Genomic DNA, 18756 nt, shown 5'->3' on the forward strand with positions numbered 1-18756 from the left:
CATAGCACTAGGAGTGAGGAAGGCTGCTGTTATCTGTGGCTGTGGGAAGTCTGAGCTGCAATAATCAGCTGTGTGTGGTCAGAGTGGGAGATTCCCATAGTCCCTTAGGGTGGAAAGAAAGTGGGAAAGAACATCATCAAGCTGTGATGGTAGTGTACTGACCATGTTCACCCCATTGCCCATCCTGGCTCCTCTGGAAACTACCTAGGATGCATGAATAATACTGATACACAAAAAGGCATTCTGGGTAAAAAACTTGGCCAAAATTACCTGAAACTTTTGAAAATATGACTTTTCTGACCTCTGACATCTAGGCTGTTCAGGTTTTACATTTTAAACTGGTCCAAGAACTTGAACTGAATTATGTTCTTACCCAGGAGGCTACTACCTAAATGATGAAAAGTGGAATTTAAGTTAAAAATGGGTAGATCACCTCCCAGATTTGGTGTAACCACCATGTTTGTTTCTTTCCACATACCTAAGAAGCAGAGGTGATATAAATACAAGTTGTATATATGAGTGTGTATATATGTGTATATATATATATATGTATGTATGTATATATACACAAAATACTGTGGTAAAACTATGGTAGCCCAGCTGTCAGTAGGTCTCTTAGTTCCTACAGTGTGCACCCTGCTGATAGCAGATGGTAAAACTCATACCAGTACACTTCGGAGCCCAGGTATTTCAGCTTCTGCTTCCTTTTTACTGTTAACCCTTCCACACGAGGAGAAAAAAATAGTGCAGACTTAGCCCACAGACCATTCTGCAGCAATGTCCTTGCATGTGAGAGGAAAAGGCTGGTGATTGTCTATAATAGAGGAGCCTGCACAGCCTTGGGAGGGTCTCTATGTGCTCTAGAGACCAGTGAATGTTTGCAATAAAAGCAAGAGCCCTCATGCTGCTCTGATGATTCCTCAGTCTTCAGCAGCACCATCTCTTCCTGCTCCCTGCTCCCACTGGCTTCCTCTCATCCATATGCATATGTGTTTCCACCAGCAGGCTATATGCAGCATGAACACTCATGCAGGTGTTTGTTGCTTATACAACAAACAAGGCTAACAGATGTGTAACTTGGCTTTTTCCTCCCGCAGTGGGCATATTCCCAAAATACTTACAAGTACCTAGAAACATTGATGTCCTCTAGCAGTCTTGTGTTGGTTCCTCTCTCTACTTCTTTCGTGCTTCAGAGGAAACTTGAAATGTTTGAGATACTATGTGCCTAACAGGTTTCTAGAATCTAAGGCTACAAAAGGTGTTGTCAGGCCAGGCTTTCCCTTCCCCTCCTTCCTTCCCTGAGCTCTCTGTCCATGTCAGATGTCTCCTGAACATTTTGCTCCCCTACCTGGCAAGCAGGGGTGAGCAGACTGTTCTGTGATTGGATTGTGATTTATATTTTCTGAGGTGAGAGTAGTGCTTCCGAGAGAGTTTGAAGTAACTCCTGTTATATTGCTTAGCAAGAGAGTGGGCCACTTTGTGCACTTTGACTTTCCATTAGGACAACCATTCTTTAGTCCTCCCTCAGGCAGATCCCTCTGCCCACCCCCCCTGCAACAACCCTTTTGATTTCTCTTACCACCTGCATACACCAGCAATCACTTTGCGAGTAATGGCAGATCTATTGACAGGGAACATGGGTTTATTGCTATGGTTGCAGGGACCAAATCAGAGAGCGTTTGTGCACTGATTGTAGCAGCTCCCAACTGGCTGCAAAGTCAGCCTGGTCAGCTGAGTCCCACTTGGATCAGTGGTTTTATGGAGTTGGATTTCATAAGAATCTTTAACTATTCCCAGCACAACATGAAGATAGTAAAGGAGAAGCTCTACTTTTAAAGCATTACATGGGGTTGTTTCAAACTGATCAGTCACAAGGGATAATTAATTTCCTGGTGTAAGAACTTGTACATATGTACATGCAATGTATATTCTCCTCTTCACAACCCCAGAAAAAAGAGCAAGGTTTCTTAATGTCAGTTTAACGAGGTACATAGAAAGGCTAATGGAGTAAATAATGCTCTACTAAATCCATTAGAGCTGTCACATCAAAGCTGTAGCAGCCAACCAAAGAAAGCTCTAGAAACCTATGTGGTGAGAAGTCAATGGACTATAATTCATTCTCTGGTCTTCTGTGATGGACTGTGTGCTATGGGGATGAACCTCTTCATTTACTCTGTCTAGAAGCTACATTTTCCACACACTGCAGTTAAGTCTAAATGATTTTACAAATACAGGACCTGCAAACTAGCCTTACTGTTCTTGACAGGTTTTCAGTACCTGTAATTGCTGTCTTTGTAAGGATGGATTTATCTCTTTCTGTTTGGTGAGATATTTTTATTTGAGGCTGCAAGGTCAAACTTTAGGGAAAGAGCAGGAATCTGCTTGCCAGGAAAAATCTCTAAAAGATCCCATTCTGCCTTCATGCCCCTGCTACCTCAGATGCAATCTAGGTCTGTTTTCATACCCAAGCCTGCCTGCTGCAGTTCTTTGTGGAGAGTAAGTTGAAAACATATACTATGTGCACCTGCTCCACCATTGGGCTCTCTACTGGCTTATAAAAATAATGTTCCTGTTGCTATTAATGGAATTGTGATGGATTTTACTGTAACTCCCCAAACTGTAAATGGACAAGACTTTATAAACCCAGTTTCCATTCAGAATACTTTCACACTGACAAGTTATTCACAATTGAACTTTTGCTGTTGGTACTGAGTCCTATGACCTAGACACCTTTCTGAGGAAGCTGTCTTCCTGCTCACCTCTCTGTTCCTGTTTTGATGTAGAGGGAAGGGTTTCTCTGGGATGATTTCAGTGGTTTTGTGCTACCCCTGGATGCTGGGGTTGACTGAAGCCACACCCAGTTTGCTTCAGGCAGGACAGCCAAGGTCTGAGAAGCTTCTCCGTGCTTTCATAGTCCCACTCCCCTTTCCCTGCAGCAGTGTGTGGCTGCATCATAGTCTGTGCCCCTGCAGGCACCACCTATGACCATCCAGCTCTATGCAGAGTCAAGAAGATGTGGTTTTGGCGGCACTCAAAGGACCATAAAAAGTAGAAGAATTATTGTCATCCCTGGTTTGTCAGCAGAAGCACAGGTAAAAGAAGAAGGTGGTTCTGTAAACCCCAGGGATGCCTTTTGGGGAAGCTGTTTTGGACGCTGCAATCATATCATTGCTGCAGAAACTGGACTGTTGAATCTCTGAAGGGAATAGGAAGGCTGATTATAAAATGAGAGCAACTTTGCCAGATACAAATATCTTGGTAATCAGCACTGATTGGAAAGGAACTACAGTGCAGGCTGAAGTACTTGACAATTTAATAGCTAATTAAAATGTGTTATTAAAAAATTAAACTACTGAAACTCTATTGGAAAGTGATTTGATTGATTGACTATCTGTCTTTGAACATTTCAGTAAATATTGATGCTTAGTGAGCTAAGTACTGTATGAGAGCTGATTTTTACAGATAGCATGCAAGTACTGGCTTTCATCTTTATGTTGCAAAAATTATGTCTGTTTTAATACTGATATAATTATTTTATGGATAATTTAATTTCATATTCTGCAGGCTTAATTTAACTAGTGGCAGGACAGTAAAATGTGTCAAACTTTAACTGTGAAAAATGTAGAATCGCTCAAGGCACCTCTTCTGTTGGTGTTTCTTGCCCCTAGCCATATTCCCTGCCCACAGCCTTTCCATTTTTGCTCTGCCTACATAGAAATCCCACAATGCCATTTTTTTATTCCCCTAAAGCTAAATGCACACATCAGCAATGGGATTAGGATCCCAAGGACTAGGACTTGCCAGAGCACAGGGAGAAGCTGGTAGCTTCTCTCTGCCATTCAGCTGTTTGAACGCAGCACCTGTGTTGTGTAAATTGCAGTGCCAGGACATCTTTTTATGAGAGATCCATGAAATGCATTAAGAAAGCTTATGCTCATAGCTCTTTCTCTGGAAAGGATGGAACTCTAAGCCACCAGCCTCCACCTCTGCAAGTTGGGATGTGCAGTGAGGCAGCACGCTGTAAATGTGTTGTTCCAGTCTGGTCCCTTTCCTGGGCATCTGCAAAGTGCCCAGTCTCTAAACAGGGAGAAAAAGGTAAGAGTAGGCAGCACTGCTGTTACATCTATCCCCCTGGTTAATGCCCTTGCAGACCCAAGGGAGTTAAAGATACTTTGTACTGCCAGGTGGGGATTCCCCCGCTGGGTGGGTGCTCTCTGACAGATGCCTGAGGGGCAATGGCAAACAAAACCCTTTGGGATTTGATCTTTCCTAGGTGAACATGAATAGCTCCATTGAAAAACTCTATGGGGAATGGTAAAGAGCACTGATGTGCTTAGGATCACAGTTCCTCCCATCTCTCCTTTGCTGGTTGTGTATCCACAGCTGCTCACCCTCTCTGCTGTTTCAGTTTCACCCTTTCAGCTTCTGTTACTGGGAAACTTCATCTTTGCAACCTGTATTTGTGTGAGCTTTTCAGGGGAGTGATGGGTTCTGCTGGACATCAGTAGAGCACTGGAACCACTTGCCTGTTAACCCCATTAAGAGGAATCCATGTATATCAAGTCTCATTTGCACCAAGTCCTGATTTAGATAAGAAATTGCTCTCAATACTAGGAGTGGGAAAAATTAATGTAAAATGGAATGATTTTTTCACTTTTTTTAAGCCAACCTAGAGGGAACAAATATGGCTCCCTTATCAATGTAAAAAGCCAGTGAGCTGATGAAAGCTAGGATATGTAGTCTTTAATATATATGAATAAAAGAAATGAGTTTCCACTTCAGGACTAATAAAGACACTTTTTCTTATAAAAAGCAAGAAGACAATTTAAATGGAGGCTAAACCATAGGTAGCTTTGATGAAGGTAATTAGGGTTGTATTTCTTAGAGGTGGAAGGTCAATAAAAATGACCTGTGCATTTATTGAGTGAACTCTAAGTTGAGTGCATGCCCAAGGGAGAATTACACATGAAATTGGTGAAATCTGTGGTACTGTATTTGCATTTGATTTTTTTTTTTCATTTTATACAGTGATAAAACCCCAGACCTATCTGTAAAAATGGAAAGGTTTTTTCCCTTGAACACAGGTGTTTCCCTTCCTCTTGATTAAGCGGTTATGTGCAAGAGCCCTAGTAACAGATAGTTTCTCTTTTGTGGTCAGTAGTCAGAGCATGTTGGTAAATTTCCTACGTGAATCTGTACCTCTGAAACTCTCCTGCACTTGTGCAGGCTGCTTCAAAACTGTGTTTTGTTCTGAACAAGAAGGAAAGTGCCCATCAGTGAATGCAATGTGAGAACAAAACCTGACTTTTATGGGTCAAATATTGCTCATTTTATTCATGCTGCTGCCCTCAATGGGATGACTCATCCAGACACAGTGAGAAAAATCTGACCCTCGGTAACTGGCACTGGGGGCAAAGCTGTTCTGAGGATCTTCTAGTGGGGATTTGCTTCCCGTGACATTCAGCTTCAGGCTTTTCTGTGCATGGCACAGGAGGTTGGCAGAACATTCAGATTGCCTGCCTTGTCTCCACCCCTGCTTTGGTCAACCCCCTGCTTTGGCTTCTTGAAGCTGCCCTTGACATGCTGGATTCCTGCAGTGGAGAGGGCTACCGGGCTGTTGTTGTACTTGGACCTCCAGGGATGTGAGGAGAAGGTCTGCAGAGGCAGGAATGCTCTTTCCCCACACACGAACCTGCCATTCTGTAAAAATACCAAGGTAATTTTCACAAACTCAGGCTCCAAGAAGATAAGGGGGTAAACATAACATATGAGAGGGAGGGAAGATCCTGGGATAAATGGCTCGTTATACGCAAGCCCATGCCCATGTTCTCTTGATGTATTACAGGGCTTTTTTTCAAGAATTTTTTGGTTCCAGTACTTGTAGACTTATGCATGAGGAAACAGGGCATTAGTCCAGGTTCATTGTTTCTGGATAGGTCTGTGGGACTCACAGTAATGGCACAAGGAGTAGCGTGCTGTTATCTCAGCAGGGGAAGATGCTTAACCATGTTTGCAGGTCTGGGTTTCACCTGTGAAGTGCTCAACACTCTGGCCTGATCTCACAACTTAATTTAAGCAGCTTTCTTAAACTCAGTCCAAAAAAGCACAGATTTTTCTGTTACGTGTACATTTTAACACACCCTAAACCAAAGTAATTAACACTGCAAAGAAAATGAATAAGTTAAATAGATTTTAATCAGCTAGAAGAGTGACTAATGCTGTTCAAAAGCATCCTTTGGCACTCTGTTCATTGCTGCAGTAATTCCAACCTGTGTGGGAAAACGCAAACAAAAAGTCAAAAATCTTGCATTTGGTGCTGGTTTTGCACTTATTCTTTCAATTATACTAGGTGCTGCACACACAAAGCTCTGCTGCCACATGCAGAGCATGAACCCTCCAGATAAATGAGAAGAAAGTATTTTTAAAAAAGGGAAGTGGGGGGAAGGGCTATAAACCTATCAGGAAGGGAATAAATCAGAAACTGCAGAAGTAATTTTTGAAAAAAAATCCATTATGATTGAAGTGGCTTAAAGCACTTGACATTTAAAGTTTGACTTAATATGGCAAAAGATAAATCTTACTTCTTTTGTTTTTTGATAGTTTTGTGCTGGAAAATTCAGACCCTCTGCAGGCTAGTTAGGTGTGATCAAGATATCTTCTTTGCATAGAACCTTTTGAAGGGAGTTTACCTTTTTAGCAATTGAACAGCTGAACTCCATGGGAGATTTATGTCCCAGACTGACCAAACCTGCAGATTTTTGTAGCTTAGAATCATAGAATCATCAAGGCTGGAAAAGACCTCTAAGATCATCAAGTCCACCCATCCACCTGACAACTCATAGTTACTAAACCATTGGATGGTTCAGTAACCATCCAATGCAGCACCTCATCTACCCTTTTGAACACCTCCAGAGATGCTGCCATCACCACCTCCCTGGGCAACCTGTTCCAATGCTTCACCACTCTTTCTGTGAAATTTTTTTCATAATATCTTACCTGAGCCTTCTCTGGTGGAGCTTTAATCCATTTCATCTTGTCCTGTCACTGGTCACAAGACAGAAGAGGCCATCATCTGTCTCACTACCACCTCCTTTGAGGTAGTTGTAGAGAGTAATGACGAAAGACTTTAGGACATGTTAAAGAGAGAAGAGCTGTTACAAAGGCCATTAAGTTGCTCTGGCATTCAACAGAGGATCTGCTACACAAATTCACTTTGCCTTCATGACCACAGGTAGAACTAGGCCACTGGAGCACCATGTGGGCAAGAGAGAGCTGGGCTCACTCATTCTTAGTGGGTGCAACTTCTGGATGTAGGAAAGAAGGGGTGGATAAAAATCATACAGATGCTTTGTACTGTTTGCAGCCACTCTCACAGCCTGGAGCTGGAGAGAGAAATTGGAGAGAAAAGCTTAGGTATGCTTTCTTCTCTGCCTGCCATTGCACATATGATTTTCAGCCTCCTTGTATCTTCCCCAAAAGATCTTAGTTTATTTGAGGTTAATGGGGAAAATCCAGCATGCTGATTAGCATCTTCAATGCTCAGCAGGAATTTTTCTGGAAAAAAAAGACACCTAGCTTCTCTCCATCAGAAATTTTTGCTCTTCCCAACTGCTAATCAAAGTATAATATGACCAAAGTTTTTAAGCAAAACACTCTTCTTCACAACTTTAAAACAGATCTCTGTTCTTGCCAAAGAGAATAAACTCGGAAGAACGGGCTAACCCTCAAATAATGCCCATAAAAATAATATCTTTTTATTGACACTAATTATAGATACATTATGCCCTTCATATTATTTTGAGAGCCTGCAACAGCCTTAATAAAGTTGTGATTTCAGCTGAGCTGCATGGTAGGGGAAAGCAGGCTATTGTAATTCTGTCTGAAAGGCTGCCTCGGGGGGGGCATGCCTGTAAGTGAGAGCAAAACCATTTCACCAACCCCTGAAACCTCTGATCTGGCAAGACAGCACCCATATGGGCAACTGATGACAACATAATAGTGGAGAAAGGAGTACTGGGAAAAGGACATTGGGACAAAGTTCTTTTCTTTCAGGACATGTAGGGAGATCTTTCATCTCCTTGCTAAACAGCCAGGTTCCCAGTTCTTTGGATCTTCTTTCAAAGAGCACTCAGCCTGCCAGCTGCAATGAATTCAGTGGGTGCTACAGAGAGATGAAAGGGAGATTTTTTTTTTTTCCTTCAGGGACTCAAGTTCATGGGCTAGGGAGTCAATGCCTAGTATTTGTCCTCCAGAGTAATTTGGTTTTTAGGAGAAAAGCTTGGTCTTTTTTTTTTTTTTTTTTTTTTTTAATAAATGCAAAAGAAGAATTGGGGGATATTTGGGAGTACATAGCAACACCCTGTAGAAGACAGACATTTAGACTGGGAGTCAGCCAGCCTGGACTTCAACTCCAACCTTTTGTCTTGTTTGAATCTCTCTCCCTAGCTCTCCTTGCTGAAGTGCCCAGAGTCATTCAGCAAAACGGAGTTACATATGGGTGATGTGTTATTGCTGTTTAGTCATGGGTCTGATTTTGAGCCATAATTCCCATCAGCATCAGTGAAGTATTCACTCTGACAGCAGTCACCAAGTGGGGTGTAAGCTGCTGGGAATAAAAAGGGACACATTGCTGAGATATTTGCTGTTCTAGCTTGTATTATAAAATATTTCCTTCATATGGTACTGTCATATGTCCTCATATGAAGAATGACATTCTCCATCTCAGTCATTCACTGTTTTATGTTTTATATTGTTGTTTTTAATAAAAAATGGGATTCTTCTTGTCCCTATAAGGAAAAATAGATAAAATAAAAGGTTCATGTTGATGATGATGGTGAAGCTGCTTAGCATTTTAGGAAAGATGGAGGAAAAAGATATTGAACGAATTGTTATGGTTTCTTTGATGTGATCACAGCAGTTGCTAATATGGATTGTCAAACTAGTGATGAGTTCATGAATGGATATAAATGTGTTTTTTATTGAACAAAGTAACAACCCAGAAAAGGTGGTTTCAAAGGCAACAAGCTCCTTAATTACAGCCTTCAGGGGCACTGTTTGATCACTCTAAATAAGCTGCTTTATTCTGGGTTCTGCTAAAATGTTTTTTTTTTTGCATTATATTGCATACATCTGTCTGAAGTCTAAAGGATTCAGTCCTTAAGGTTACTTGATTTACATTTTCAATGTCTTACACTTTCTTTGTGGTTTGAATGGGAAAAACAAAATTACTGTTGCTGAAGCAACAAATATGCACTAAAAGGTCCACTTTAATTTTATTTTTCAATATATTGGGGGGGGGATCCACATGACGCAGCTGTAGTAAAATCTTTCAGGATCACATTGTCACACAGAGGGTATTATCACAATGTTTTAAAACTAATTATTATGGCTTTTAAAAGAAAAAATATTTTTATTGTCCCTTTTGAGCACCATGCTGTTCCTCCCCCTCCCTTTTATCAGCACAAATATCTGCTGCAAATGCTTCGATGACAAGTCACACAAGTAACATTTTTCTTTTCTGAATGTAATCTTCATTGTCCTATTCCAGGCAAACAGCCAAGCAGGGGCTAAAATCAGGGCTAAGGCAATCTAGTTGCAGACAAATATGTAATTACAATCAATACTGTATATGCAATTGCAATCCCCAAAATATATCTGTTGTACGGCAGGCAATGTTTCATTTTTTAAATGTTTTTGTTTTTTAATACTGGTATCGTTAAAAATGCAGCTCCTGCAATCACTGTCTCCGTTTAAATCCCAGCCTCTCACCCTCATAACCTCTTGGTCTCTATCAGATGAAGATGATAAAGGACAAGGTAATTGAAGTCCTAGGAGCTGCCCGTGAAAATAGTCATTTAGGTAGATATCTATCTACATATTGTTATAGTTTAACCCCAGCTGGCAATTAAGCCCCACACAGCTGCTTGCTTGCTTCTTTCATCTCCACCCCAACCCCCTGCAGTGGGATGGGGAGAGAATTAGATGAGTAAAAGTGAGAAAATTCGTGGGCTGAGATAAAGACAGTTTAATAGGTAAAGCAAAAGCCACACACACACAACCAAAGCAAACCAAGGAAATTCACAGCATCACAGAATTAACCTTGGTTGGAAAAGATCGCCAAGATCTTTCAGTCCAACCAGTGACCTAACAATAACAAGACCTTAACTAAGCTGTATCCCTAAACACTGTGTCTATACAACTCCTAAATACCTCCAGTGATGGTGACTCCACCACTGCCCTGGGCAGCCTGTTACAATCTCTAATAATCCTTTCAGGGAAGAACTTGTTCCTAGCATCCAATCTAAACCTTCTCTGGCACAACATGAGGCCATTACTTCTTGTCCTATCACTTGTAACTTCATTGAACATGCCAGTCCCCAACTCTTTGCAACTTCCTTTAAGGTAGTTGTAGACAGCAATAAGGTCTCCCCTCAGCCTCCCTTTCTCTCCAGCTCCTTGTAAGTCCTGTGCTCCAAATCCTTCATCAGCTCTGTTACCCTTGGACTCCATCACACATAAGTTACTTGGGAAGACAAATGCCATCACTCTGAAAGTCTCACTTTCTTTCTTCTTCCCCCAGGTTTATATGCTGAGCACGATGTCCTCCAGTATCGAATATTCCTGTAGTCAATTGGGGTCAGGTATCCCAGCTATGTCCCCTACCAACTTCTTGTGCTCTCCCATGTTGCTGGTGTGGTGATGTGAGCTTTCTTCTCTTCTTAGAGACTTAAAACATCCTTCCTAGCTTCTTATTATCCTTTCCCTCCTTGACAATTGCAAAAAAAATTTTATTTTTTTTTAAATTCAAGAAGGGATTCATTTTCCCTGGTATTATTACAAAGCAGTATTCTTGCCAGAGGATGATGTATCACTATAGTAGTTTATTTTTTTGGTGGTAGGACCACCAAAGCTCCCCTGATAATTTTTTAAAATTTTAATTAAAACCATTACCTTTTTTCTTAAATTTTAATTTTCATCTCACCTTTTCCTAGAACTGATGCTTTTACGTGAACAATCAATTTGTTTTTCACAACAATCTTATGTTTTGTTCTTTGAAGAAAGACCCTGAGAATTAAGGTGCTGTGACAGCCTTGTGTGTCTATTCTGTGCACACTTTTTTGTGGCTTGCATCTGGTGTTTATAATCCATCTTTTCTCTGAACACATTATCTTGGCCATTGATGTTTCAAGCAGAGCCTGCAGCTCCATGTAATGCTTTTTGTAGACTACAGCTTGAACTCCATATGCTTGTCTGCCTCAGGTACTTTCAGTCTTTTCTGAGTGCAGATTTTCCTTTTTTTGTGTGTTTTACCCTTTTCATGTAGTGTATCAGATTCTCTACCATCTCTACAGTGCCAGACAGTTGTTTACCCTGTATAGGTTATCTGCATTTCTTGTTTTGCAGACTTTGATTGCTTTGTCAAAGGCTAATTTCTGTGTCATCCAGTCATCTATTTTTGAGGGTTTGGCAGAGCTAGTCTCTTCTCATGCATATCACCAGACTGGATCTTTTAGCCTTGGACCAGTCACTAACTATCAGTGTTTTCACTTTTTTGCAAGCGCTGTTTATGCTTTTTATATTGTGATGGAGGGCAAGACTTTGTAAACTCTCTATAGCACAATTTATAGTTAAGCTATTGTGCCAAAGGCAAAAAAACCTGACACAAGTAGTGAGTCCTCCAAAACCAGCCATGATCAGAAAAGGGGCCGTACTCTGACTCCCCTCTTCAGTTCTTGGCGACACCATCCTGCTGCAGATATAGACTCAAGTAGTAGCTAGATTATTCATCAATCACATAATTTTTATTTTGAGAGGTTCAACCATGAGCTCCATTCTTGCCCTCAGGACCATTGTCTGGTTTGTCCTCCTGAACTCACTGTATTATTTGGAAATCAGCCACAGCCTCCAAGGCCACCAAACTGTGGGACTCGATGGAGCCTGCTCATGGGTGCTTGGTCAGTCCTGGCTGCATCGAGGGCCATGCTTGCAAAGGTTCAGCAGAGATGAAATCAAATGTTTCTAAAGTCCTTATGTTAGTATAGTCACTTTAATGTATTAGGTGGTTTCTATTTTCAAGTGAGGTAGTCTGGAGAAGCTGGAACTAAACCTGCACTGCAGAAAAAAAGCCTCTAGAAGACGTGAGCTCCCAATTCTTGTAGGTTTTCACAAATATTTGTTCAAAGCTGAGAATATTAGAATTCTTTGCTCATCTTTCCATGTTTCTATAATGCAGAGCTCATCTCATGGGGTCTTCTGGGATTCCTTCTGTCTAATAATATCATGGTTACTTGTGATCTCTACTTTGTCTGATGTGAGGAGTGAGGTGGTTCAGCATAAAAAGAATAATACCCTCTTCATGGCTGCTTAATCTTTCTCTCCCTCTCACTCTAATATGAAATAAGTATTGCACATACACTTTTCTGACTGTCATAAAACATCCTAAGGAGCTCAGCTAAAACAATGAGAGCTATGATAACTCCTCCCGTGTTTATTAGAGCAGCAGCCAGCCTACTGATGGGAGCTGTAGCAATATCCAGTGGAGACATCAGAATTAGTCAGTGTTAAATTGCTCAGGGACTAAAGGGAGACCGAACAACTATGAACTGTCTTTACAATGAGAAAACCATATTATTCTTTTCTCATTGAAGGGTAGTAGCTATCTTGCTCTTCTGCTTAGCACCAGACTGGCTGAAAATACACATAAACAGCATGTTCTTTCACCTGGCTGTGGCTGATATTTGTGTAGCACTATATTCTAGATTATCTCCGTGATTATCATGATCTTGGTGTGTAACAAAAATGCAGTAACATGCTGGGGGAGTTTAGAGTGTAAGTGCAGCAGTCCCTTTGGTTCTCTGTAGGATTCTTCTACTCAGGTTTAAAAGTGTGCATCAGTACCATCAGTCTTCTTCAGGGGAGCAGCTGGGGATTTCCTGGTGCCCATCTCATTGTGAGGGCACTGCAGAAACAACAGTCAGGTTTGCCTGGTTATGTCTTCAAAACAGGACAAACTTAACCAGTTGGTCAGTTGTTGCTCTCATTCATCCTCCTGTCCTGCCACAAACCCCCTGTTCTGTGCTGCCCTGCTGAGGCTTTGGGTTTAAGCTAAAACCAGAGTTGATTTTGCTCAGTTTGGTCTCCCAGTGTCTTCTAGTGAGGCTGAGGAGGTCACCAAGTGAGCTGATAAATATATCCCAGATTAAGTGAGTAATGCTTATTAGCCCAGGCTGTAGTCATGACTGGAACTGATCTTGTGTGAGCATTAGGAAAATCATTTGGCTAATAGTTACCTCTCTGACATGATACACAGCAAAAAAACTTTAAAATTTCTTCCCACCCCTGCCTTCTTCACAACTGCAAGGACAACTGTGAAATAGCAAATATTACTTTCTGAGGGAAGTGAATTCTGCAGGCAATGGCACTATTTCAGTACAGGCCATCTCAATTATTGATTGCTAGTATATAGCCAAGGGTCAGGTTTTAAGTATCTCTTATTGCCTGAGACCATTCTGGTTGCCTAGGTTAACAGAAAAGGAAAAAAAAAAAAAAAAAAAACACCACACAAAAAAAACCAAACAAAAAAACCAAAACCAAACAAAACAAAACAAAAACAAAAACAAAAGCAAACAAACAAAAAAACAAAAACAAAACAAAACCAAAAAACCCACAAAAAAACAAAAAAACCCCAAAAAACTTTAAACTAAATGGCAAGAAAGGGCTATTAGAGGGATTATGGGAAGGAAAACCTGTCCTCTCAAAAGAGATAAAGAAAATGTGTTTCTTCTAGAGTTTTGTAAAAAATCTGATCAGAGAAGGGCAAAATTAACCTTGCAAACACTTAAGGGAAGAAATGGAAATTCCCTCACTATGAGGGAAATGAAATTCTGAGATGGGATTCCAGAGAGGGTACTTCCACACCACTTTGGGACAGAGATTGGTAAGTTCTTGGAAGAAGTTGCATAGCATTAAAGTTAGCATTTCTGATACTCTGTGTAAAGTTAGTTCCATCCATAGAAGGAAATGAAGGAAGACTTAATCATTGCTCTGCATTTATATGTACTTAAATAATCTCGTGCCTCAAAGTTTCTGCTATTCTCCTGCAGGAACCAGGAAGAGTTTTCCTTCTGCATAACCTGGCTTTTGGTTTGGTTATGGTTTATTCTTCTCTCCTTCCCCTACAACCATCTTCCCATCTGCAACTGAGGACATTGACCACAGCTAGAGGGGAGCTAGATGGGAAGGTGTTTGCAGCTGGGCAAGCTGCAGTTCCAGGTTGTGTGGAAAGGTCTGAAATGCTTGGCTGCATTGCCTTGTTCCTGCTCTCAAACTTCTGAACATAACAGTGATTTTTTTCCCTACCAGGTCAGGATCACTATGCTTGTTTCAGCATGGGGCAGAAATTATCACTATTAGTTTGCCAGCTTTCCAGCTTCTTGTACTTGCTTCAGGTTTCCACAGAAAGATCTGGTCCTCATCTCTCCCTGAGCATCTTCTAGGATCTCTGGTTTTTTGTCTTCTGCTATAGTCTGTTTCCTATGGGATATGCTGTGCCTTCTGCCATGCTGAGGAACCTTTCTTGCCTGAGCTCCACTGTGGTCCTCATGACCCAGCTGATCCTCTGCCTCACTGCTGTTTTGTTTAATACCTTGGGAACACGGGTTCTTCAGACCTTGTTCTCTTTACATGCATCTACAGTGTACACAACAGCGTTCACATAGAGCTGAAGTGACAAGATGGATTATCCTGTGACACTAAGGAAGAAAATTAAAGTTAAGTTAGTTATCACAGGATACATATTATTTCATATAACTTATTTTAGGTATTTTTTTTCTTTCATTCAAAGAGATAAAGACATTTGACAATGTGAGAAAAAGCTGAATAATGCTTTTCTTTCCTTTTGCCTTTCTTTTCAGGCTCCATCTATGAAATGGCTGGAAATGAATGCTGCCTGTCAACAGGAGAAGTCATTAAAGTTATTGGCTTCAAAATTAATAAGCTCATAGCAAGTATCTGTGAGAATAATGAAGTCAGCCGGTTTTCAGCCAAAGTGGAATTACCACTAAATTTTCCAGGTATAGTATTTCATGAATACATGCTTTTTTTGAGGAATTATAACCCTGTGTAATGACCTTTCTTCAATTTATTGATTTGCTGTCTTGATTGATATTTGCTTGAGGTTACAACTCAGCTGTCAAGGATACAATTTTATCAGATGGCACAAGACACAGTCAGGTCATTTTTAAATATAAACTCTTACAGTTCTTTTTCAAGCATGGATAGCAATTATTAATGTTATAACATTTGGTTGTAATGCCTTCTATACTTGAGGTGACTCAGTGTAAGAATTATTACAAAAATATTCTTTTAATTTACTTATGACTTTGCCAAACTTTGTCTGAGTTCAAACCTTCCTTCCTGTGTGTTCAGAAAGTAATTTATTTACCACCACTATATTTTTATTTTATAAATTTTTACATAAATTGTTTCTACCACTTTTTATGTTTTTATTTTAATTTAAGGACTCATTTTGGTTCTATTGGGCAAAGTGGTGTTTCCATGAATGGAAACAAGATTAGAGGAAGATGCATATGTTTTTTATGCTTAAAAAAATGCTTTAACTGTTCTATAAAGAAACCCCTAAATATCTAGGTTTTGGAGGATGGACTTGAAATTTGGCATATCTTCCTCTGTTTATGTGGCCTTGTCAGGGAGAGCTGAGCAAGCACTGTAACCAAGGTACCTAGTTCATCACAAGCCCTATTTATTATTTTTTTAAATTGAGCTCTCATCTCAATTCCTCTTCTGCTAGGGCCCGGCTAGGAAGTGATTGGAGTGCAGAGGAAGAAGTGCTGGACTGTGAGCAGCCATGTGTGGGAAGTGGAGGAGGATGCAAACTAGTTTAGGAAACTGATACAAAAAGATGGGACCTTAAAGCAGGGCAGAAGGAAGAAGACTTGATAGGCAAAGATCAGGGACTGGAGACAGTGATGGAGGTGGTTTTCCCCATCAAAAAAGGACTGCACCCACACAGAGATATAAATGTAGGGCATTTCCTATGCTGAGAGTCTCACAGGCAGCAGAGGTAATGGAAGTGCCTCAGGGAGAAGATATGAGTGGGCTGGAAAAGAGCAGGAGGAGACCAGTGTGGTGTGGGAAGGAGCCTGAGTAGGTCTGGTTCTTACGTGTGGGTAGGAAACACTGAGCACACAGAGGACACAGCAGCCCTGGAGTGCCTGAGATCACATCTCTAACTCACTGTGGCCAGCAGTCTAGCTACTGCACTGAATGAGACTACAGTTTTGCAGAAAAACAAGCAGAATACAAGCATTTAATTAACACGATATTGTAGCGTAAGCTCATGGGAGGTTAACTTGGTGCTGCATGGGGAAACATGAGTGTTTTCTAGTGTTTGAGTGATTGACTTAGTAACCACCATTCTAATGTGTTGCTGAGCATATGGAATGTGCAAATTCATACATATCGTTCAGATGATGCCAGTGCCCAAACTGGCATATGCTTTTTCTGCAGAGGAAGACAAAGACATATTTCTTGAAGGTAATGAAATGTTAAAGTGCATGGGAATGCAATGCTTCATCACTGTAATTTCATAGGAAAATATCTTCTGTCGTGCCTTCATTTTCCATCTCCAAAAAATACAAATTTCTTTCTGAAATAGTCCTGTGTATCATTTTCTTTTCCCCAGCAGATCCTCAATTTACATTCTTATTTTTCTTACCCAGTGAATCAGAACCATTTGTATGACCATTTATTAACAGACTTCTTTGGAATGCCATTTTCAAGGACTAGTAGTGCCCAAATGCAGGGATCAATTTTAATTTTAATTATCTGTGGCTATCTAGAGATATTGAAGTACTGCTGTACTGTGAACTCTCAAGATACTTCGTATTTTTCTTGAAATAAGTTTCTTCACTCTTATTAAAATTTCTTCTATCTCTAAAATATTTATACATATAAGAAGTCATATTCTAAATCTTGATTGGCAGGTGGGCTTGAACCTTTAAATCCTAAAATATCCAGCATTACTGAGTGATAAAAGTAATCCCATATTTATTAATGTTGAATCTCCTGATTTTTAGACCAGAATGACTTGTGATTTCAAAATGCTTGAACCTGGTGAATTTGGATTTGTTTGCATTCAAGTGACCAATTTTACAACTTGGCATTTGGATGTTGTTGTCCTATTAAGCACATTTTCAGATTCAGTCTAATCACTACTTTTTGCATGAATACTTATGAACCCTCCCAGCCAGTGTTCTAGAAAACTGGGTTAGAAAAATAACCCAGAAAATAACCTAGAAAAATAAATTCGGAGTTCATTTTGCTGAAATTTATCATTATTATCCTCTACATGAAGCATATTACTGAACAGTGGCACTGAAGAGGAGTGTAATGACACTTCTTATTAGCCCAACAGGGAGCACTGCTCTCTTGTTTCTCTCTGCATATGTACTCTTCCACATTCAAAAGCTTTTTTCCTGAGATGTATATTTGTCATTTCTCTAATTTAGCTGAAGAATGATTCTTCTTTACAAAGTCAAGATGCCTCAGTCTCTGCTTTCTCTTGACCTTTTTCCTTTTCATTTCTTACATACACTTGCTAAGCTCTGCACAAAACATTCTATTACAGCATTGCTGGCTTAGCCTTGTCTCCAGAACAAAGCACAGAACCAAACTGCAGATGATGAGTTTTTTCACATTGTTTTTTCACATCAACCTACCTCAATAAACATATAAGCAGGTCTCTAGGAGTCTGGCACTGTATTTACATTGTACCTACAGTGCTCTCTCGCCAGTGTTGATACAAAGAAATCTATTGCTTTGATGTTATATTCCATTTCCTCTGTCATGAGCTATCATTTGCATGCGATGAGCTCATGTATGCTTCCACCTTGTGCATGCTGGCATAAATAATCCATGGTTTATTTAGGCTTCTCTGGGAGTAGTGTCTCTTTGAGTGAAGAATTGGGCTCATTGGCTTTAAACAGGCCTTACTCTTTGTCTTTCTGAATCTATTTTCCATCGGCAGAATTCTTTTTTTTCTGCTCTGGCAAATCAGATCCTTGGTAAAGGCTTAATCTGAACTTTGCATTAGAGAAGGCTCTGCAATTGCAAGTTCACTCTCTGTGTTATTTCCAATTTGTTCTTCTTCATGCTTGAGAGGGCTAGGCTGTTCTTCCTATGCTCATACACAGGGTAAAAAAAGAAATCTGATGTTACCCTTGACACTTCAATGGCTACGTGTAACAGTGTTTGAACTAGAGTTTTCACTACCAGCTAGTTAGCCAAGACAGGCAATTTGCACAATACCTGAACTGTGTGTCAGCACAGATGATTTAATTTTGTTCTGCTATATTCCTCCTTCTGCAAAAATATTGCTGGGCTCTCCCTGCTCTCAGGAGGTCCCTGGCAGTTGCTGCTGCTCATTCCTACGTGGTCTGGCAGTCATGTAGCTAAGTGTGACCCTCCTGATGAGCTCTTAACTTCTGCCAGCCACAAGGTAAGAGACTTGTCTGTGTCCACACAGCATGTAAGAACAAGAGGTTTGGCAATAGAAGGCTCATCTCAGTAGGACATGATGGAGAAATAGGAGAGATGGGCTTTGGAGCAGGATGGGGATGCTGGAGCAGAGGGGGTAGCAGAGTAGGTGGAGGAGGTGAGGAAAAAGAGGAATAGCAGACAAGTCAGATACAGAGAAGCTGGGAATGAAAACCTTTATATCTTCTGCATCATCTTTGG

General features: G+C 40.5%; 1 protein-coding gene across 1 annotated transcript in view; it reads left to right on the forward strand.

Annotated features, from left to right (window-relative positions):
* Positions 1-18756, forward strand: part of THEMIS (thymocyte selection associated) — a 75637-nt gene that overhangs the window by 1016 nt on the left and 55865 nt on the right. The window contains exon 2 of the mRNA XM_030448126.1: positions 14913-15071. Coding sequence (XP_030303986.1) covers positions 14913-15071 — 159 coding nt within the window. The remainder of the gene's footprint in view (positions 1-14912; positions 15072-18756) is intronic.

This window comes from Calypte anna, chromosome 3 (genome assembly GCF_003957555.1).
Source record: "Calypte anna isolate BGI_N300 chromosome 3, bCalAnn1_v1.p, whole genome shotgun sequence".
Taxonomy (NCBI): domain Eukaryota; kingdom Metazoa; phylum Chordata; class Aves; order Apodiformes; family Trochilidae; genus Calypte; species Calypte anna.